General features: G+C 32.8%; 1 protein-coding gene across 1 annotated transcript in view; it reads right to left on the minus strand.

The window, feature by feature from the left end:
- Positions 1–1,374: 1,374 nt before the first annotated feature.
- Positions 1,375–19,413, minus strand: part of LOC143229799 (protein MEMO1-like) — a gene marked incomplete at its 5' end in the record, with an annotated part of 32,890 nt that continues 14,851 nt past the window's right edge. The window contains 5 exons of the mRNA XM_076462591.1: positions 1,375–6,630; positions 8,180–8,284; positions 9,697–9,773; positions 11,036–11,172; positions 18,227–18,338. Of these exons, the coding sequence (XP_076318706.1) occupies positions 6,490–6,630; positions 8,180–8,284; positions 9,697–9,773; positions 11,036–11,172; positions 18,227–18,338 (572 nt within the window). The remainder of the gene's footprint in view (positions 6,631–8,179; positions 8,285–9,696; positions 9,774–11,035; positions 11,173–18,226; positions 18,339–19,413) is intronic.

Genomic DNA, 19,413 nt, shown 5'->3' on the forward strand with positions numbered 1-19,413 from the left:
ATGAGGATTAACATACAACTCAGTATGATCGACATTCATCTTAACGAAGTGTCTACAAATACACACAACACTAAGCAAGTGCCAAAAAAAGTGCAATATATATCCAATTTCATCAGAGCTTTCTTATCTTAATTTCTAACATTTAAACTTTGTCATTGCAACTTTCACTTTAACTATAATAATAATTATAATTTTGTAGCCTATATTTTCAAAATTTTTATTTAGAGCTGTACATTTGTTTGTTATTATGCACAAAACTACACAAAGGGCTATTTGTGCTCTACCCACTATAAGTATCGAAACATGATTTCTAGCAGTATAAGTTCGCAGACATATCACTGTGCCACTGAAAAGAGGAGTCTATGTTTTCATCTAATCGTGATGATGAAGTAATAATCGACAAACTTCAAATAATACATCAATGTGTACTTTGATTATACATGTGAACAATGAAGAAGTAATAACATAGTAATACTGTAACTTATATTTTTAATACTGTCATTTGGATGTTAACTAGAGGGCGCATGACGCTAAGATAGGCTGATAAAAGTTATATGTCGATGCCATGTTTTTCTCGTATACTCGAAGCTAGATTATAAAAATAGAATACCTTTTTCACGAGTAGAGTGAGTTGAAAGGTAGTTGAGAATAATGAAGAGAGTGTAAAGTTCTTTTAACGTTTCTTTAATCAGAGTGAGGGAATGCACATCAAAGAACCGCCCATTGCATCTGAGGTTCAAGACTTGCCTTAGGGCCCTGAAAGCTCTTGAGTTTTGAATTAAGCAGCATGGCCTGGTGGTTAAGGTACTCGACTCGTAATCCGAGGGTTGTGGGTTCGAGTTCCCGTCACACCAAACATGTTCGCTTTTATCCGTTGGGGCGTTATAATTTTACGATCAATCCCACTGTTCGTTGGTAAAAAAGTAGCCTAACGGTGGTGGGTGGTGATGATAGTTGCCTTCCATCTAGTCTTACACTGCCAAATTAGGGAGGGCTAGTGCAGATCGCGCAAAGCTACATGAGAGCTAAGTTCAAAAAACAAACAAAACAATTCCATTTTTCTTGAGAATAATTTTTCTAAATTTTATCCATTATAACTGCGACAGATTGAAAAGTGGGGTTCTGTCCCCTCTCCTTCTTGGCGAATTTTTAAAGAAAATAGTAAAGTGAGCTGGTTAGTATGTTATCTTTTGTAGTAACTTAGTGCAGATAAGTTGATTTTATATTAAAATGCATACAGAATAAATTGTTATTTGTTTAAGATGGTTGATAGGAATTAAAATCATGTCTGATCCTTGTTCAAGTTAAATTACGTATATCTGACGTTTTAAAATTCAGCAACAATACGCAAAAATAACGCAGGCATATAACAAATTACGACATTATACAATTGTTTAATTTTCTCAGAAATGTTAAAGGAGGAAATAAACTAATTTATTATAATTTAATTAGACTGGACTTTGAATTATTACCACCAGATAATTTGAAACCAACCAATGATAGAACGACAATACAGCGTTAAAGTATTTAGCCTGTGAATTACCGAGTAGTTTTGATCAAGTTAAAGTTTCTGTAAGATAATCAGTAAATTGGTCAGTATTTGTTATTAATCAAAGATGTTTCTGTTCAACTTCACTAGTGTATTAAGCCTACAGCATTGTCAGAGTTATGTTGAAAAATGTGTTTGTGAAACACAACATTTACAACTTGCTTCAAAGTAATTGTAACTTTTGGTAAACGTTACTGAAGAAATAAAATAATTCGTTATCATTACATGGACTGGACTTGGCATTACTTTTGTCAAGCAATTCAAACAAGCAAACAAAAGAAAACCTTATGGTAGACAGACATTACATCACTGGCCTCAGAAGCAGAATTATTTTGATGATAATAAAAGAGAAGTTTCAGTAAACTTGAACTTTCAAAATGACCTCACAAGGAAAAACTGTAAACTTATTGGAGCTGATGAAAAATCAAGAAAAGAGAGAGAGAAAAATCAAAAGAAGTTTAAGTAAATGAGACGTGAGTGTAAGAATAGAATTGAAATAAAGAGAAATAATCCTTAAATAATCAATAAAATTAAATGTAAATATAATTGAAGGCAAAATCAACGTAGCTATTGGAGTTGTACATAAGCATTACAACAACTAGATGTGAAAAGTACACAAAGATTATAACAGCAAGACAGATGAAGTAAAAAAAAAACCAACATAAGTGGCAGAATAAAACGTGGCCCGGCATGGCCAAGCGTGTTAAGGCGTGCGACTCGTAATTTGAGGGTCGTGGGTTCGCATCCCCGTCGCGCCAAACATGCTCGCCCTTTCAGCCGTAGGAGCGTTATAATGTGCAGTCAATCCCACTATTCGTTGGTAAAAGAGTAGCCCAACAGTTGGCGTGGGTGGTGATGACTAGCTGCCTTCCCTCTAGTCTTACACTGCTAAATTAGGGACGGCTAGCGCAGATAGCCCTCGAGTAGCTTTGTGCGAAATTCAAAAACAAACAAACAAGAATAAAACGTTTGAAAAGCGAAGTGATTAATATAACCAACCACACATTTTCTTGCAAAGGCCCAAGAATTTTAATTTTAAACATAATTTACTATTAAACATGTGATAAGCGAAGCTATTTAGTCTACATCCATTGCCATTACTTCTATGCCATCTGTAATTGCAGGATCTTCCTGGACTACTCCAACTATGTAACCACCAAATCCAATTTCAAAATTCAGCTGGTCAGTTTAAGAGCATTGCCCAATCAAGAAATTTTAATAAATAATAATAGAAAATTACCACGAGAGACATGTCAGATCGAAGTAGTTTTTAAAGTGAATAAATGTAATACTGAGCATTAATGTTAAAATTGTTACCCATTTGAAAGTATCAGCTTCTTCAACATAACGAATCAAGGGACCACAGTGTCAATAAGAGAACACTATATTAAGATTTGAATATAATAATGACCATTTGGAAATAAGGAGGAAGAGAGTGCATCTGATAGGTTCACTAATTTTTGAAAATTAATCCAATCACGCGACCCAAGAAGACTATATCTGCAGAAGACCATCCTCATTGTATTATTAACACCAACAAAAAATCAAATAATTAATTAATTAATTAAAACCAAGCATGATCCTCCTTACACTTTTCATTTTTCAAAATTTTCCTTCTCGATTTGCATTCCTATTCTACAGTTTATTTCCAGTTGATTTCAAAGCTCTAACAACATAATATTTTCTAGAAATTTCCAATAAGCATAAAATGTATTACTATCTGTAACCACTTTTTTTTTTTAAGATGGCGTTGCCCCCCTCTCAGCTTCATTCTTTATTCCTTTCTCTTCTGTTGGCGTTAAATTGGTGAGGGTAAATCTTGTTTGAAGGCTCGCCAGGATTTACCGTACATATGATATAACATGGTTGGATTCATCGTACTTGGTCCTGGCAATATATATACAGATTTATTTCGTTCCTGCACATGGCTTCTTGATATAATTCAGTGTTAACATTCACTTAAAGGTTCTGGGCAAATAATAATCACGAATGTCAGATTGTCCATCCTCAGATTTCGCATTTTTTACTTAACCTTCTTGTCTCTGTAGCTTTCATCGAACAGGTATTATCTTTTTTCCATATTCCAATTTAAGTTTAGGGAAAGAATTTCTATCAGTCGGCTTTTATTCGAGTTTCTTCAGATGACAAGAATCTTATAATAGCTTAAATAAACACATTCTTCATGCACTTGTCCGTGAATAACACACTTTTTTTTCATAAATTTAGCTTTCGGCTATTATTTGTGCATCTACTGACGATATATGAAGTCCTTCGACTTGGGCTCGGCATGGACCGATAGTTAAGGCACTCAACTCTTAAGCCGAGGGTCGCAGGTTCGAATCCCCGTCACACCAAATATGCTCGTCTTTTCAGCCGTGGGGGCGTTACAACGTGACGGTCAATCCCACTATTCGTTAAAATAGTAGCCAAGAGTTGGCGGTGGGTAGTGTTGACTAGCTGCCTTCCCTCTTATCTTATACTACTAAATTTGGGAAGATTAGCGTAGATATTCCTAGAGTAGCTTTGCGTGAAAAAACCAACAATAAACAAAGCGTTCGACTTTCGCTGTACTTTTATTTACTATCCGTTACCGATTCTTAAAAAAATAGCAATTTAAAAATTAAATAAATAATCGATATTGCTGTGGCTAGAGATGTGGATTTTCTTTCTCTATCATGGCCAGATGGTTAGGGTGCTTAACTCATAATCTCTAGTCTTTCACTGCAAAATTAACCTTTTGTTGCTTTGCGCCAAATTCAAAAGAAACCGAATTTTCACTACGGATGCATCACGTGATTGATTAATTAAATACAATAGTATTTTTAATCACACTGTTCGCTATATCACTTCTAACAAATACAACTGGTTAATAAGAAGAACGATTCGCCATTTTAAAATGAAAGTATTTACGCCATAACAATTAATATTATTTTTTATCAAATGGATTATACAATGAGCGTATGCGAGTTGTGTCACAGCCGGCTTGATAAGTTACTGTATGGAGTGAAACGCATCGTTGACAATGAAAATTGCAAATATGGTATGGTTGAAATAACATTTTACACGTTTATTCTTAGCAAAAACTCTGACGCAGGCGTGGATTTACATCATTACCATCTTTCACGTTAACCGGTCAGAAAGAATAAAACTCCATTGACTAAGAACATTCGATACATTTTTTTTTTTATTAATGAAAAGATAATTCGAATATACGTGTTCCTAAAAATTCTACTGCACCGCTGCTTCGTTTCAGAGGCGTAGCTAGGGTTTTCGCGCCCCCTCGTGACAAAATGTAAGCCATAATTCCTAATTATGTGACATCAATTTGCCCACCCCTGATGCTGCGCCTGGGGACAGATGTACCCCCTTGCTCCCTCCTAGCTACGCCACTGCTTCGTTTTCTGTTTCAGGCCGTAATCTTATGGTCGCGGGTTCGAATTCTCGTCACACTAAACATGCTCGCCCTTTCAGCCGTGGGGACGTTATAATGTATCGGTCAATCACCCTATTCGTTGGTAAAAGAGTAGCTGAAGAGTTGACGGTAGGTGGTGATGACTAGCTGCCTTCCTTCTAGTCTTACACTGCTAAATTAGGGACGGCTAGCGCAAATAGCCCTCATGTAACTATGCGAAAATTTCAAAATAAACCAAACAAATCTCTCCCGTACTCCAAGAAATTTGATTTACAAGCTGTTTAAAACAATGATCTTCTGTTGGTTAAGGTAGCCGGATTCGAGAATAATACAACCACTGAACTATAAACAATTCATATTGTGTTCCCTTGTTTATAATAGATAGTTAACTTTCCAGTAAGACAATGCTGTTATCTAACAGTTATAAATCTTACTACATCGCTCCAGTTGTCCAACGGAACGCTGGACATGGCTGCGAAAGGACTTCTGACTGTGCAGAAAAACATGCCTTTTAAGATAATTCATTCGATTGGTCATATGAATCGGAAATGAAAGCGCAAATATAGTCTAAAATATGTGTTGGCGAATTTATTAGCCGAGATTGGAGTAGAACAAAATAGAATTGTATTATCAATGAATTCTGTGGTTAAGGAAAAAACGACAAAAACCTGCCATTCAATATATATTTCAGGCTGTTGATCAAGGGGTAACTCAAAGTTTGGATTTGCTCTCGGCCTTTGTTTTAACATAAATTTCTCCTAGTAAGAGTAAGTTACTGACATTACTTTAAAATAATTTATTGAATGATAAAACTGGAAAAATATAGTGAACCAACCAAACTATATCAGCCATTAATTTTAATGGATAAAATAAGCATCTGATAATCATCTTCAAACCATCGTATTTCCTGTTAACCCTACTTCTTTCGTAGATTGCTTACGTATACACATGTGCTAGCCGTATATTATAAACGTATACACGTTTGGTGTAATGGGGAACTTTGACATTATTGGTATTTAATTGTTCCTGTAAGAAATATGCAAGAGTTATAAAAAAACAGTTAACAGATCCAAGACTTAAAGTGGCTTGCTACGATACTCTGAAAATACTATAAACTATCCAATAAAAATAATTTTAATTAGTGAATTATCATAAGCAATCATAAAGCTTCATTTAATGTTTCACTTGAAATATAATATTTATTTCTTATCATTTATTATTTCATTTAGTCTTCAATTTTTGGTTTGAGGTATGTAATATAGATTTCTTGAGCAACCCAGAACTATTGAATAATACTATTAAAAATGTTTAACAACAAAAATATTCCTATATCAAACACCATAATATTAACAACATCAAGTTTGGGCACTTACATGTCACAGAGAAGGTGAAATATACAAAATAAACCAACAAATGCATTATAGATATTGCATAGACAAATCCTTGAGATCTACATAAGTGATATCAATAAACACAACTGATGATATTTGTTTTAAAGTAACTCTTAAACATCCTACAGTATGTATCATCATTCAATCTGTAGGCAACCAGCAGCATAGCTTACTGATGAGTCATGCATGCTAAGACACTGGCTAGATTGGGCATAATGAAGAAATTTCAGGGACATCTTGTGGCCATTACTAGTAGTCTGTTGTAGAATGTTAACTGCCTGAAAAAAAATATCAGAGAGATACAGAGTTAACAGACAGATATGATGAAAAAAAAAACAACCAAAAAAACATTCATATTGTATCTAATAGGCATCTATGTTAGATTACCAAGAGAAGAAAGAGAACTGTGTCCATTAAGAAATACAAAACATGTGTTCTTCAGCAGTAAGTCTGAGGGTTTAGAGCACAACTAGAAATTGGTTTTAATATTTGTATTGTGAACAGAGAAAAACAGCCAACAGTGTAGTGTTCTGTTTAATTACAAACAAATAGAGCATCAAATAAGTTATTTTAAAATAAAAAGTAAAAATAAAATGAAAATAAAAGTAAAAGAAAACACTGAAAAAATCAACTGGAATGAGGTTTATAAACGTAACAGATACAGAAATAACATTAACATCAAAACGTATTATTTGTGAGTACATAACAAGGTTGGTAACAAAATAATATAAAAAACATGCAAAGTTAGTAATGCATGAAGTTCAGTTTACAATCTGCATTGAAAATTTTAACACCAAAACAGATCTGCTTGAATCAGAAAGAATGTCTTGTTGTTCCAAGATTCTTTTGATAAAATGTTATTTAGTTAAAGTTTATTGGACTGTTAGGAACAAGTTTAAGTCATATTAAATTCAGATAATCTCATTTGATAATACTAAAATAAATTAAAATAACTGTATTAGATAATTTATTTCAGAACTGCAATTCTATAATGAAGATCAGTACATCAGCATATAATTGTAGCAACTTCAGAAATACTGAGGAAAAACAAAAGGAAAATTAAGAAATCTACCACACTAGCAACAAAACATTAACTCTGCGAGATTAGAAATTAGTTTATAGATATTACTGGTTGAAAGAAAAAACAAACACCATTCTAGTAGTACCATCCTCTAAAATGTTTTTTGTTATGGCTGAGCAGACTAGACATAAACACTGACAGTTGAACCACAAACACGACAAACATGTATGGAACTGAAAATAAATCACACAGTTGCCTAACCACCAGTTCACGTGATTGGTTGTCTAATTTAACAACTTAACTACCCATTATCTAGTAAGGATGCCTTTTAAATAAACAATTTATTCACAATCTGATTAGAGATTACAAAATTTAGATTTAGAAATCACAGAGCAGCAAGTTTGATCATTCAATAGAATATTCTTGAATTTAAGCAATGCCATATACAATACGTACATCCAAATAATTCAATACTGACCAACATGTTGAACCTAAAATTGCATTAACTTGAATTATTAACAAAGCATAATTACAAAAAAATTAATAATACTAATAAGTGTCTTGGACCTAAAGAGCACAATTTTAATGCCAAATAATGAGCAATAAAATTATACACTTTGAAAAGTAAGAGGAAATTTGTCTATTATTTTATAACCTAAATATTGTTAAAAAATTGTGTGCTTATATAATTATTATTGGTTGCTTTATACATACTGTTTCAAACATGTCACCTACAGCTGTTGGTGTGTGTGTGTGTGTGTGTGTGTGTGTGTGTACAACTTCTTTCAGCAAAAAGCTTAACCTACATTTAAGAGAACACCAATGGGATGACGTCCACAAATCGTGTTTCCAAACTTTCTCAGATATGAAGTGAATTCAGAGGGTGATAGAGACTCAATAATTTTCATACCCTAAAAGGAAAAGGTAAATGACAACTAAATAAGTGATAAAAATGAGTAAAGTTCAAAAATTCTTTATTTCTGTACCTGTAAAATGAGCTTGTTGTTTAAACTGCAAGTACATTTAGAAGAAAATTGATTGCTATTTTAGCTACAAAGATATGCACAATTTTTTCTAACACATGACCACCATAATAATACTTTCTAAACCACCATATTTATTAAATAAATGTAGAATAACCTTTTTTCACATATCCTGAAACCAAATGCAAATATATTTATAAGTCATTGATTATTCAAAAGCTACAAAAACATATTACATGATCAAATGCTTTGATCATTCCACTAAAAAGGTATAGGTGTCTCCACATTTTTAAATGCTGGAAGTGCAATGGCTTTTACTCTGTTAATTAGTAGGTATTAATGGTTGAAGCCAGGTTGAAGAAAATATATATTCTCCAAGACAAGAGTAATTCAAAAAGTACTTGTCTCTTTCATAATTTATCCCAAAGAAGGCAACAGATGTGAAATTATTTTTACAACCTGTTGTTCAATGTGGAACATAAATAAATTGTAATGCTATCTGTATATGATAGAAAAAGAAATCAAACATTAATTTAATGTTGTTTCAAAAATAACACTTCACATATTTTATCAACTTAACTTATTCTATATTCATTAACATATTTGTCATACATATTTTTTTGGACACTGAAACAATTATATAGACAAAACAAAACATTCTGCACACTCAATAATTAATATTTGAATGTCACTGAGCAATGTAATATAGAACACTTGCTTGTAAGTGCTAAGTACCATTACCTGACTTCCAGTAATAAAGAAATATTTCTGTAATTTTCAAAAGCAAATAAGATATCAAAAATTTGTAATATGAAAAACAAAAAAAATCCCACGTCTTTAATCATACAGGAAATATATCATAAAATTATTCTATCCAACCATAAAATGTGGCTTTACCAGACCATCCTTCAAAAATCTTAATTTCTATAACATCTGTTACAAATAATGAGCAAGTTTAAACTTCAAAGGTTAGTTCCTTTCACAATATACTTCAAAAATTAGTTGCACCTAACTGTTACCTGTCCAGAATAGGATGAAAAGTCATGTTTTACATTTTGTTTAAATGATAGTGAACTAACAATGTCTAAATTAAGCTTCATGGTTTAACAGGGGTATTAAAAGTGACAGAGACAGAGCAAAATGTAGTGCTTAGTTGTTATCTATTTAATAAATTATAAAAATCTATAAGCAATTAAAAATGCATAGAAAACACAAAGCAAGAATATAGCTACCACAGCATCAATGAAAAACAGATTATATAAGTGAAAAACAAAAACATTAATTCAGTCAAATACTTCAATTATTTGGAACACCACACACAGAAATAAATCACAACTTACCATTTCATCTAATTTTTGAATTGATTGGTAGATATCTCCCCACGACTTATCATAGTACTGGTAGTGGAAATGAGCTCCTACGATTGCAAGATAATGGTTTTATTGTTACCATTATCCATTATTTAGTAACAAATTTTTAGTTTTTACCATGCAATACCTTAATTACATAAAAGTGAACTGAACTAGAAACAACAATCCTGTTATTTTTTTTTTTAGGTTATATTCTTTTTATAGAATTTCAATATTTATTGTTAAAGTGATATTGGTTTAAAAGGAGTAAATTTTTGAGTTTAACAAAGTTTTATGTTCCCTAGAATGTTTATAAATTGTTTTTAAGTATGCTATGACTTTCACTATCTCATTTGTTGACTGGATGACAGGCAGAAATAAGTTCAACTGGGTGAATTTCAAGTAATTTCTACTTGCAGTTTAAACTAACAAACATGTCCAACATAATGATTATCAGCCAGCTTTCATTTATAATTAAAATACAGAACTTAAGCCAGTAATGTCTAAATCAAAGTAGTTTTCTAACTGCAGGATAGAGACCTCTGCTTTTATTATGAGAACTGAGGGTTTGTATAACTTAGAACTTGCCAAAAGTTAAAAGTCCTTTATAAAAATACAATTATAAATTAATTATTGTGCTAATAAAAGCTTCAATAATGAACCAAGGTTATCAACTGGGTCTTGAGAATTCTACTTTATCAAGTTAGTTTCTACTATGGAATGTTAAATTATATGGTGACAAAAAAATTCAAAATAATAAAGATGATGCTTTATAGTGACATACTTAAATTATTGATGTTTTGATATGTCAATACCTCTACTAGCTCCAATGTTGTAGGATCTTCAATGGCTTTTAGCAGTTTTTATAAGATGTGAAAAATAATGATACAGCATTAGTTTGTTTTGAATTTCACACAAAGCTACATGATGTCTACCTACACTACCCGTCCCTAATTTAGCAGTGTAAAACGAGAGGAAAGGCAGCTAGTCATCACCTTCCACTGTCAACTCTTGAGCTATTCTTTTACCAATGAATCGTGGGAGCCTGTTTGGTATGATGGATTTGAACCTCCAACACTCAGGTTACGAGTCGAGTGCCTTAACCACCTAGTCATGCTGGGCCTTACAGCATTAGTGTTCTTGAAATTTTGATGAAAAACTCCTACATTTTTTCTTACAATTTTATTTATTTTACTTAATTGTTAACTTTCAGTAAACAAATCTAAAGTACCTCAGAGAAAAATGAAAATAAGTAATAATAATATAAATAAAGTCAAATACAAATATAACAACCAAAACTGTCTTATAAGTGATGGCAAGAAAAGCTCACCCCAGTGACAAAAGTCAGATGAGATGACAAATAAGTTGTTGGGATCAGCTATAAACTTGCTAAAAACAGCTCCATAAGAAGCCTCTTTTTCTGTTGTAAGAGATCCCACTAGTATAGGCACTATGGCAGCTTGGTAGCTAAAATAATTCATGATACAAGTAAAACTTTGATTTTCTACAGTCATCTATCAAAATAGTAATTAACTTATCTAGCCAATTAGTGAACATACATACATACTTTACATGGCTTAACAAAAATTATATTTGTTTACATAAAGTAGTGGCATCAGAAAATGTTTCTATCATAGTACCAATTATAAAGTCCCATTTTTTGATTCAACAACTAATGACACATACAAATGAATGTAAAATAAGTGTGGAATTTCTTCAGAAGAGCTCTTTTAAATTCAGAAGTCCGACACCATGTCCTTACAAAACTGATTACAGAAGAATAATCACTGCACAAACATCACTTGTACATTAACAAAAACCTACTATTTTAAGGATTTTTTTTACAAACTATAAAGCACCATTTGCTGTTATATATTTAAATCTTAATTTTAGTTTAAACACTTCACATATCATAGCCATAATTAATAGTATGTAAAACTATTTTAGTATCTCTGTGCAGTATGAATCAAAACCCAGGTAATACAAATAGGCAATAAAATACATTGAAACTAAGACTAAAACTTTGGTAAGGTTTGTTTTAGATACTTGCACAGAACTATCTTTCCCACAGGGTTATCTGTGCAATCCTTCCCTATTTTTGAGCTAGTAAAATACAGACAAAACAACTAATCATTACCTCTTGCCACCAATCCTCAGAGTACTCCAATTGAAATGAGGGATTTGGTTTGTTTGAAATTTCATGCAAAACTAGACAAGAGCCAGCCAATTCTTGAGCTACTCTTTTACTAAGAAATAATGGGATTGATGTGCACGTCTAAATGAGAGAGTATGACTGGTAACAGTGATTTGAACCCACAACCTCCAAATTTGGGGTTGAGAGCCCTAACCACTAGGCCACAGATAGATTTGATATTCACTCTCATAATGTATTACAGTCCTCCCATATACCACTTAAAGTTAGTATAGTTCATTCACATAGAAACATGGTTTGTATGAATTAATTTCTTCAACAAATGTAGCAAGTTAAAAGGAAGACCGACAAGACAAGTGACCAAATGTCAGTAGCAGGGTTAGTATCAAAGCAGTATGTCATTGAAATATATTATATATAAAGAAATGGAATTAAAGGTCAATGGGACATTTATGCTTTCTGAGCAGTGAATGCTATTGTGTAGAAATATTTTTTTTTAATATGGAAGAAAGATGATTATAAAAAAAGTCATTTTACCATGTTTCACCACTAACTATGAAACAACTTCGTGTAAATTATGATTCTATTTGAATATTGACATTTCTCAACATTTTTGTCTGAAAACAAAAGAAAATTACAGTGGAAATATGTCAGAATTTCCTTACTGTTTAATGTAATGTCAAATTCATACTTCAGAATGTTTAAACAAGTTTTAAATGGCATAAAATATTTGTAGAGTACTTCATAACAAATCAATATATCTAAACAATAAAAGTTCAAGAGGATGAAATATGAGGATCAAAGGTAAAAAAAACCTACATAAACACAATGAAACAGAGCATACTATTGTGAATAAGCAGAATTTGAGCTCTTTAAGAAATGTTTTCACATATTTAGCTGCCTCTTTTATTCTTACTACTGGAGAGCCTTAACAGTGATAAATGTTAATAAATATTAACCCAAGTTACCATTTTATTATTGTGTTCTATTATTCTGTTTCTATTTTTTATATATTACTTATTTATTTAGGAATCAAATTAATAATTCAGTTTGATATTTTTGGGCATGAACAAAGGACAACATGTAGGTTTTGACTTTTATTATTACAAAAAACACGCAGTTAATAAGCAACTTGGAATAAATATCAATTTGTATCAGAAATAATTCATGTTCTTTGACTGTAATTTATTTATTTTCTTATTTTCTCTTACTAACTCTTCACATATTATGAATATAGGAAGTCAACATATTCATTACCTGAGAATGTATTTCAAACAGACAGTCATCTTTTCAAAAGACTGATAACTAGCATCTAGTATCACTGCTGAAATTTTTGCATGTTTTAAATCACAAGTTGAATCACTACCCCCACATGTATAAAAGCATACTGTACTGGTCTATAGTACAATCAATATTAGAATCTAGCCATGCACTAATAGGAGGGTGAAACATCCTCCAAGCTCAGTATATCCCAGGTACATTTTGTGTATTAATGAAGACTCATTCTTGACAAGACTAAAATAAACACATCAGAAATGAGAAAGACTGGTGGTAGGCTATGTTGGGAGGTGAATATCTGTAAGAAATATATTTTTACAATGAAACTTTAACTTCACAAGTGCTACTCACCTAACAATACTCACAGTTAAAATTTCATATAAATAAGATATTGCAATGATTGGTTTAAAGAAAGCAGTTAAAGGATGAGCACCTTCATAATAATATAGCATAAAAAAAGAAAAATTCATAATGTATAGCATTCACTTCAGAGAATAATGCTTAGTGTGACATCACTGCATGAAAGACTACACCCATTTTATGCAGTGAATACTTTTCACCCAAGAGGTGGTAGAGCAAAAGGTGCAGTGAAAAGAATCTCCTGCTTGGCAGTAAAGTGTTGCACAGGTGGGTGAAATAAAAACTGCTAAACTGGCTTGTATATCCTGGGGGGGGGGATATATGTGTGTGTGTGTTTTTCATATAGTAAAGCCACAAAGGGCTATCTGCTCAGCCCAACGAGGGGAATCAAACCCCCAATTTTAGCATTGTAAATCCGGAGACATACCGCTGTACTAGCGGGGGGAAGGGGGGAATAAAGCATGTATGTGTATGTAAGTACAGAATAAGCAGATGTAGGGAGAAATCATTCTAGACCTGCATCCTGAGGAAAATAGACATTCTGGTTGGCATAACCACTGGGAATGATCTGGCTCTCAATACAGGAAGTGGCTTCTGCTATACTTCCATCTATAATTTTGATCAAGAGTTGTGTTCACTTAGTCTTATGCCAGTGGGATTATACCAACCTGAAGGAGAATTATCCATACTGATCTCCCCAGAAGCTTGGGACTGAGGAAGTAACAGTTCTCCCTTTACTTCAAAAGAACAAAATTAAAATAAAGAATATGCATATGAAAAACATAGGAGGGGTGATAAGAATTCATAACATCTATAGTGGGTCCCATAGTGATAGCTCATGCAAAGGCTCATCATGAGAAGGAACGGAAGGCATGAGCCAGATGTGAGGGCAGGTTTGCATTTGGTGCTGTCATTTTTTGTTTGTTTTTCCCCTGAAGTATGGCTTGAAAGGTAAAATGCTTATACACTGCCAAAGAAGTCTTGCAGAAAGACCCATCTCAACAGATGACACTGATCAAAAGCAGATGGGCTTAACACTGTCTGTTATCTTCTACTTGATATAGATTTTGGGAAGTATTAAAAAAAAAAGAATAACGAACTACTGATTTCCTTAGAGTATCTGTGATGGTTGAAGTATAGCAACTAAAGGGAGGCAAAAATCAGTGACTGAAGGAACTGCAGTGTGATGTAACCAATGTGACACAAAGATGTCAAAGGTTGTTTTTATCCTTGCCTGTAAGATCTCATCCAAGGGACATCAACAGCTAAACAAAACAAAACAAAAGAGCCATAAAATGACAAACTTCAGGGAAGTTGACAAAAGAAAATAAGAGGTTCATTATCTATAGAAAAAAAATTACATAAAAGAACTGTTCAATCTAGCCTGTAAAGGTGAAAGAGATAAGTTATGGGATAACTTCACAGCAAGAAAAGATGATGTTGACTGCCTTGAAAGAAGGCAGATAGGAAAAAAACAATAAAAGGTAAGAATGATGAAACAGAGAGGAAAAAGAAAGGGAGGGTGATTAAAATGAAACATCTAATCAACCTCCCAAACAGCTTAAGTAGAGAACAGTCTAGGAGATGTTCAATACACAGATGTTACAGCAACAATTCTTACAATGAAAAGAATAAGAAAATATACCATTAGAGAAAGACAGTATAGTAATTAGGTAGCCAAAGATTTGTATAGGGGAAGGTTGGAGCCCTAACAACTAAACAGAATTTCCAATCCAGAAAATAAACTGGATAAGCAGTATAATTCATGATAAAAGCTATATATCTGTATCAACCAAAGAAAGAAAAGAAGAATGGCCAAGGAAGAAATGAAAGGTTGTTAGTGAACTTATAGATAGTGACTGGACCATTTCTGACTCAAACCATCTATATTTAGAATTTCAGAGGCCTGGATTGTAACCAAGAAAGTGGAAAGAAAATTGATGGTAAGGGGAATTGCAATGACACTGATGAGAGTACTCTTAAGGTTGGAACAAATTCAGAGTAGAATGGAAAGAACACTCCATGGCAATAATTTAATCTATATGAAACATCTGATTCTCACTAAGTTAAAAGCTCCCAAGATGAGACAGGCCAACAACCTAAAGTGTTGGTTGTGGGGCCAAAAAAGAAAACAAAGACTCAGGAAACAAAGGTCTTGAAAAAGAGTATCTTCTTGCTGGCTGATATAGAAAAAACAGTAAAATTGTCTGAGTGTATGATATGACTGAATAGATGAGGTTGAATATCATGGCAAGCAACATTCTTGAGGGAGTTATGCATAGAGAACTCTTTTGGTGGACACTAGGACCTGGAAAAGGTGCAGATCTTAAAACCACCTCCAATCTAGGAAAAGATGAATTTTCAAACACAAATACAAGTCTGTCAAATAAAGATGTCCAGGACTGTGTAGAACAAAGTAAAACAATATAACAAAAAGGAGACAAGAGAAGACAGTGACCAGCCAGTGTATCTTGAATAGGATGCATATGGAAGCATTCAAGAGAAATAAGGGAGTTAAGAGAAGTTACAGAGAAAATAACAGTGGTAAGACAACTTGAATGTAATGATATACTTAAAACATCAATTTTAACTATCAACAGCCTTGGAGATAATACTCTCCTCACAATGAGAAAGAACTCAACTGGGAACCAAGAAATAACAAGAAGTTGGTTCAAATAAGATAAATCTATGAAATAGTGCCAACCTCCCAGCTTGTTGAGAACAGAAAAGATGAAATTAAAATTTCAGAGTGAGTTCAAGAGCTTGTTACACAGTGTTAATAACATGAAGATAATAAAAAACATTCTCCTGGCTCCAAAGATGCAAGAGATTGAGAAGGAGGAGGAAACAAAAGTTTGAGCATAAAAAAGTCAGGAAAAGCCTGTGAGAATGCACCACTGTGACCCTAAGATATTTTGCAGAGGGAGTTCACAGGTAAAAAAATGTGAAAGAGCTAAGCTCTTACTAGATGATAGCTGACTAACAGCTTCAGAAAAAAGCCATCTCTATGGTATATGATGACCAGCTCTACTATAGGAGGGGAAATAGAAAAGTATGGAGAAAATGAAGAGCAGGTAAGGGGGCAACCTTACAAGTCCCCCAAATATGAGAAACTTGTAAGAACCTCCAAGTACCAAGTAAAGCATGAAACCAAAGTAAGCAGAAATAAATGGTGAAGAGCTACCTCAGCTTGAATGTCCATTGCATAAGAAATTCTCCCTAAACTTCATCACAAAAGAAGGATGCCACAGTAAGGTCCATGATGTAAGACTGAGAAAGTCAAAACCTGGAAAGTATGGCAAACCAATTAAGTATATCCTAGAAACAAAGAAATCAAGTAAATTGGAACAATACAAAAGAAGAAATAAAGGCTAAAGTGGAAAACAGATGGGTGTGCTTGTTCACAGTGAAGTTGTTGGGCTTGCAACGTATAGACTTGGAAAGAAGATGAAAAAGACAAACAAGGAGCTTCCCAATCTGGAAGAAGAGATCTTAGAGGCTGAAGTTCAAAGAAAAAACAATAACCATTACCATACACCACAGATTAAGATTTGAGGTCTTGAAAGATAAGTAAGTTGGGGTTTGGTACAAAAGTGAGCACAAAACAGTATCAGCATGAACACAAATACCAAGGAAGAGAGAAAGAGAAGATAGTCAGAAAAAGGAAGAGAGTGATGCAATAACTTAGCCCAAAATTCACTTGAAAAATAGAGTTTCACATATCTGTATAATAACAGGACAAAGGTGGTGTGACCTGTTCTTCGTCTGGAAAGAAAGAACCAGAAGCAAAAGAGTTGATAAGTACAGCTTGACAAAATCATCCAAACAGCAGGCAGTTCAAGCAAAACAACAGCAGCAGGAAGACAAGAATCTTGGACCTCAGATTAAAATTGAATCAACAAGTTGTACAATAGAGGTAGCATCAATGATCCTCAAGATTTTAAGGGGTGTCATAAAAGTATATGTGAAATCGTGATTGAGTTTAACCACAAAAAACATTGACCTTTTCTTTTTTTTTATTATATTGCTTTAAATACAAAATTGGTCTGGTATGTTCATGGGACATAAGCCTTGGTCACTGATAGAAGGATGGAAATTTTGATTAATTATCAAAACCCAAACACTAAGAGAATAATAATGAGGATTATTCTAGTCAAAGACACTATATCACAAACTGGAACATGTCTCTTATTTCATAATTTGTTCAAAATGAGGAATAATATTAACAGAAGAAAATATAGTTTGAATCAGAAGTTCTAATTCAAACATTTCATATTTAGTAATCTTCTTTTACAAAATCAACAAAAAATAAAGGGAAGGTTACAATTTCAGATGACAACTAAAATGTTAATAAAATAAGTGCAAGTATTCTGTAACTTGTAACTCCAAAAACATGTTTGAATCACAAGCAGTACCAAGGAAAGAATGAAGCTTTTTAATAACACAGTGCCCATATTGCCTACTATGAGTGGAAGATGCATCATCATTCTATTGGTGTAAGGCTATATTCTGCTGCTGTTTGCATCACAAATTAATGTAGTATGTGTTAATATTTATAAAGCTGTAAATTTTGTTTTTTTCTTTTATAGATTAGTGCACGTTTCAAAATACTTTTAGCAGTAGCACAAGGTAACAGCTGTCAGTTCTGTGAAGAGCTCAGTAGCATTTCTGAGTAACTATCATGATCCTTGCAATCTTGAAAGCAAAAAGAACAAATAAGTTAAGCCTTACTTTTCCATTATTTTTGCTATGTAAGGAAGTTGCATTTCTATGCTATGTTCATCTTCATCAGTGAGAACAGACATTTCTTCAAAAAGACCAGTGCTATAGAGCTCATCGTACACTGTAATGAAAAAGAAACAATCAAATCAGTGCTAAATATAAGTAAGAGTTTTACTACTGATATAATTTTACATTTTTAATTACACTTCAAGGATTAAGTAAGTAAATACAAGATATACTATGTTAAAAAACAAAATGAATATATCAGTCTATTGTTCAAACCATTTTCACATTTTCATTTATTTCTTACAACATTACTTCAAGTTTGGTGAATATTCAATGAGAGCTTGCATAAAATAATTCAATAAATATGAAAAGTACCAGGAGAATTGGTTAAGTAGTTTTTTGTATGTTTTAAACCTCTACACTTGATAATAATACCTATTTCAATATCATGTGTGTTTGTTTTCAAAAGGTTTCACAGTTAGAATAGAACCAACCACCTAGTGCACAGCAGTATTGATTTTTAAAACCATCAGAACTTCAAGAGGTGAATTCATAGATGAGTTGATCCACAAAACCATTTGTCGTTTTTATTATTTTTTAATTTAAAAATAGCTATAATATGTCTGTGGGGCATAAGCTTTAATCAGTGATGTAATAATGACAATTCTCATTAATTATCAATACCAAATGGTGGATAACAATGAGAAATATTCCAAAAGAAAGTATATCAAAGTTTGGAACACATCTCTCATTTTGTAATTTCACACGTTTCAACAATTAAAATAATTATTTTGCTAAATAACAACCTTTTACAGTTCCTATATTTTTTCAACTGCTTGTTAAGTATTGCTCCAAATTACATTCTCTGATAAATGTTGAGAATCACTCTGACAACATCATGAAATCTTAGACAAAACATTTCGAAATACTCCAAGTAAGAACAAACGGAAAGGAAAAGAAAACCTAGTACTGTTCAGCAGTAATAAGTGTAAACACTATATGCTTAACCAGAATTTTGTAAGAAAGTAAAGTGTTCATAACTAAAGCACCACACGCAAATCTTGTAATACACATAAACCTAATTTTAGTCATCTCTGTTACACAAGTAACCTAAACAGAGAAACTCAACAGTCAAATGTAATATGGTAACATAAAAATAAAAGCAATGCCTCTCTTTTTAGAAAGAGAAC

This window comes from Tachypleus tridentatus, chromosome 10 (genome assembly GCF_004210375.1).
Source record: "Tachypleus tridentatus isolate NWPU-2018 chromosome 10, ASM421037v1, whole genome shotgun sequence".
NCBI lineage: Eukaryota > Metazoa > Arthropoda > Merostomata > Xiphosura > Limulidae > Tachypleus > Tachypleus tridentatus.